We start from the raw sequence: 2553 nt of genomic DNA on the forward strand, positions 1-2553 counted from the left end.
CATGCACGTACAAAGCACATCGACGTCAAGATACATCATATTCGAGAGGTTCTCAAGAGAGGTGAAGTCAACATTGCATATCTGCCAACCGATGAGATGATAGCAGATGTCCTCACAAAGAACTTAGCCAAGGTTAAGCACCATAAATTTGTATTCGCATTTGGTTTAAAAGATCGTTTATAAGTGCTTGACATGTTATTGAATATTAGTTAAGTATATTTAAAGTTTGTAAACATGCGTTGTGTTGAGGAGGAGTGTTCAAAGTGACCGCCACGATAATTAAATATTGATCTGTAACAACACTGCGCATGTGCCCTGCTGCATATCGATGTTCTCATATCGATGTTCTGTATATCGATGTTCCCTTTTCGGTGTCTCTCTCTTGCGTATGTTACTCGGAACCACATATAATTCTGTATACTGATATTCTGCTGTCTTACAAATAAAATTACTTTAACAATTTGTATTTTGTTTTTTACCTAGTATTTGAAAGGCATATCCCTACAGTGATATTCGCCAATTAATTATAGTAATAAATATAGTCGATAAAGTTTAAACTATAAAGTAGAGCAAGAAAGGTTAACTTCTTTTCGTCAAACACCAGTTGGTCCGCCCGCACTTCCCCAACGTCCCAAGCCTTACTCTACAACATGAAAATTAATTCGCAACTCGATTGGCAAAATTACATGGCGCCCGAGCAGGGACCTTGGGAGTACACCATTTGTTTTTATTCTTTTTATCTATTATTGTTATATTATTGTTGTCATTTTGTATTTTGTTTATGCAAGGGTATTTAATTTCAAGTTAATGTCCTGTATACATTTTTGAGAAGTATTTCTTGTCCCATTATAAGTTTAATCTATTTTTCATAGCTATAGTCTTCTTTTAATTGTTTCGCCTTTTTTTGTGTTATTTGTAATACATATTTGGAGCTTAGTTTTTTTTTAGCTTAACTTGGATCATCACATAATTGATCAAATCTGTACGTCCACTCTCAGTATCCACCATGCGAATGTAGCGAACAGGTCGCGTTGTGAAGGTGATATATTCGCAATGTATGGCTAATTGAAATGTGCCAGTTCCAGCGCGATCCCAGTGGGTCATGTCGCAAGAGACCTCCATGGCGCAGTTCCAAGTATCGAAGGGCTTAGCAGGTAGAACACACATGCAGTTGATCAACCACCACCAACTCAGATCGATAAAGATCCCTTCCGTTGAGGAATTTAAAAATTTCACATCCTTGTCCGGGTAATTGGTGCACCGATAGGGCAAATTCTGATTCTTCGGCAGAAGCGCTTTTTCAATGGCGTCGGCTATTTTTTCCGGCTCGACGATCTTAGAAGGACGCACCACCTGTATTAACTCATCGGCAGACATAAGCGAAAGCCGCACGAGCGACATCACTGACTTGATATCCTCGTTCGGATTGTGCAGATTCCATTTGCATACCGCCTTAAAGATTTTTACTTCGCGGACTTTGAAGGTGTCCCGTCGGAGGACTTCCTCAAGTGATTGCTTCGAGAGCATTTGGAATGTGTCGTGCTCTAGCATTTGGTCTCCATTGTTGTCGATATATTTCAGGCACCTGTTTGCCAACTGAGAAAGATTATGTGAGTGACCCATATCCAGGATCATCCACACGTTGCTGACGGTCATATTCTCCAGCAGATGTTTAACTAGGGCCGACTCGACTTCCAGCAAGCAATACATATTGGCCAAACCGAGCACTTCACAGCTGGCGTCCAGTGTGGATATGTGTAGCTTGCCCGAATACAGATAGCGGAGGATTACCTTGAATGCCTCCAGCGGCACAGATTCCAGTCGAATCTGGCGCTCATTTGACACGGACATGCCTCCGTAGAGCATGGTACAGAAGTACTCACTCCGCGCGGCTAGAATTACGGAGAGCGCCGGCAGGCTCTGATCCCCCACAAGGAAGGACACGTCCGAGAAGAGCTCGTTCATGCAGAAGCGGTCCATGTCATCCAAGAAAAGATCACCGAGGATGATGTCGACGGAGGACGAAGAAGTGGCGTGGTTCATTTCGTTGCTCGATTTTTCTGTGCAGGGGGGTGTTTTTTTTTTTATATTTGTAATTCAAAAATTGTATATTCCAAATACTTACTATATTACTGAGCAAAAAAATATTTTGACTGGTATGTATATTGAATATGTAAATGGCAATAATCGGCCTGGCTCCTGTTTTCAAATTTGTTCTCGCCGAAATGAAAATAGTTTTTCTGCTTCTTTGTGTATTTGCTGACTCATTGACTGAAGGCATATTTGTCGAGTGACTCCGGTCATTTTGTACGTCATTTTTGTGACAGAGAGAGAGTGTATGTGGTGTCTCTCTCGCTCAATTTGTTGTGCATTTTTTTACTCACTGCAGTGTGGAATGTGTGAATCAAACGAATCGAAAGAAAAGAAAACGTCAAAAAGCTAACGAGAAGAACATTTTCATTTAATTTTCTGTCGGAGCTAATTACTAAAAATGGGAAATTCGATTGTTGGTTCTTTTGATTATGTAAGATATTATTTAATTGAATGCTTATG

At 40.4% G+C, this 2553-nt stretch overlaps 1 protein-coding gene across 1 annotated transcript; it reads right to left on the reverse strand.

The window, feature by feature from the left end:
• Positions 1 to 933: 933 nt before the first annotated feature.
• LOC113567186 (BTB/POZ domain-containing protein 9-like) lies at positions 934 to 2043 on the reverse strand. The gene has a single exon (XM_026994356.1). The coding sequence runs from the start codon at positions 2041 to 2043 to the stop codon at positions 934 to 936; it is 1110 nt and encodes a 369-aa protein (XP_026850157.1).
• Between the last annotated feature and the right edge of the window lie 510 nt (positions 2044 to 2553).

Source organism: Drosophila persimilis, unplaced genomic scaffold (genome assembly GCF_003286085.1).
Source record: "Drosophila persimilis strain 14011-0111.01,24,50 unplaced genomic scaffold, DperRS2 tig00002228-arrow-arrow-pilon, whole genome shotgun sequence".
NCBI classification, from domain to species: Eukaryota; Metazoa; Arthropoda; class Insecta; order Diptera; family Drosophilidae; genus Drosophila; species Drosophila persimilis.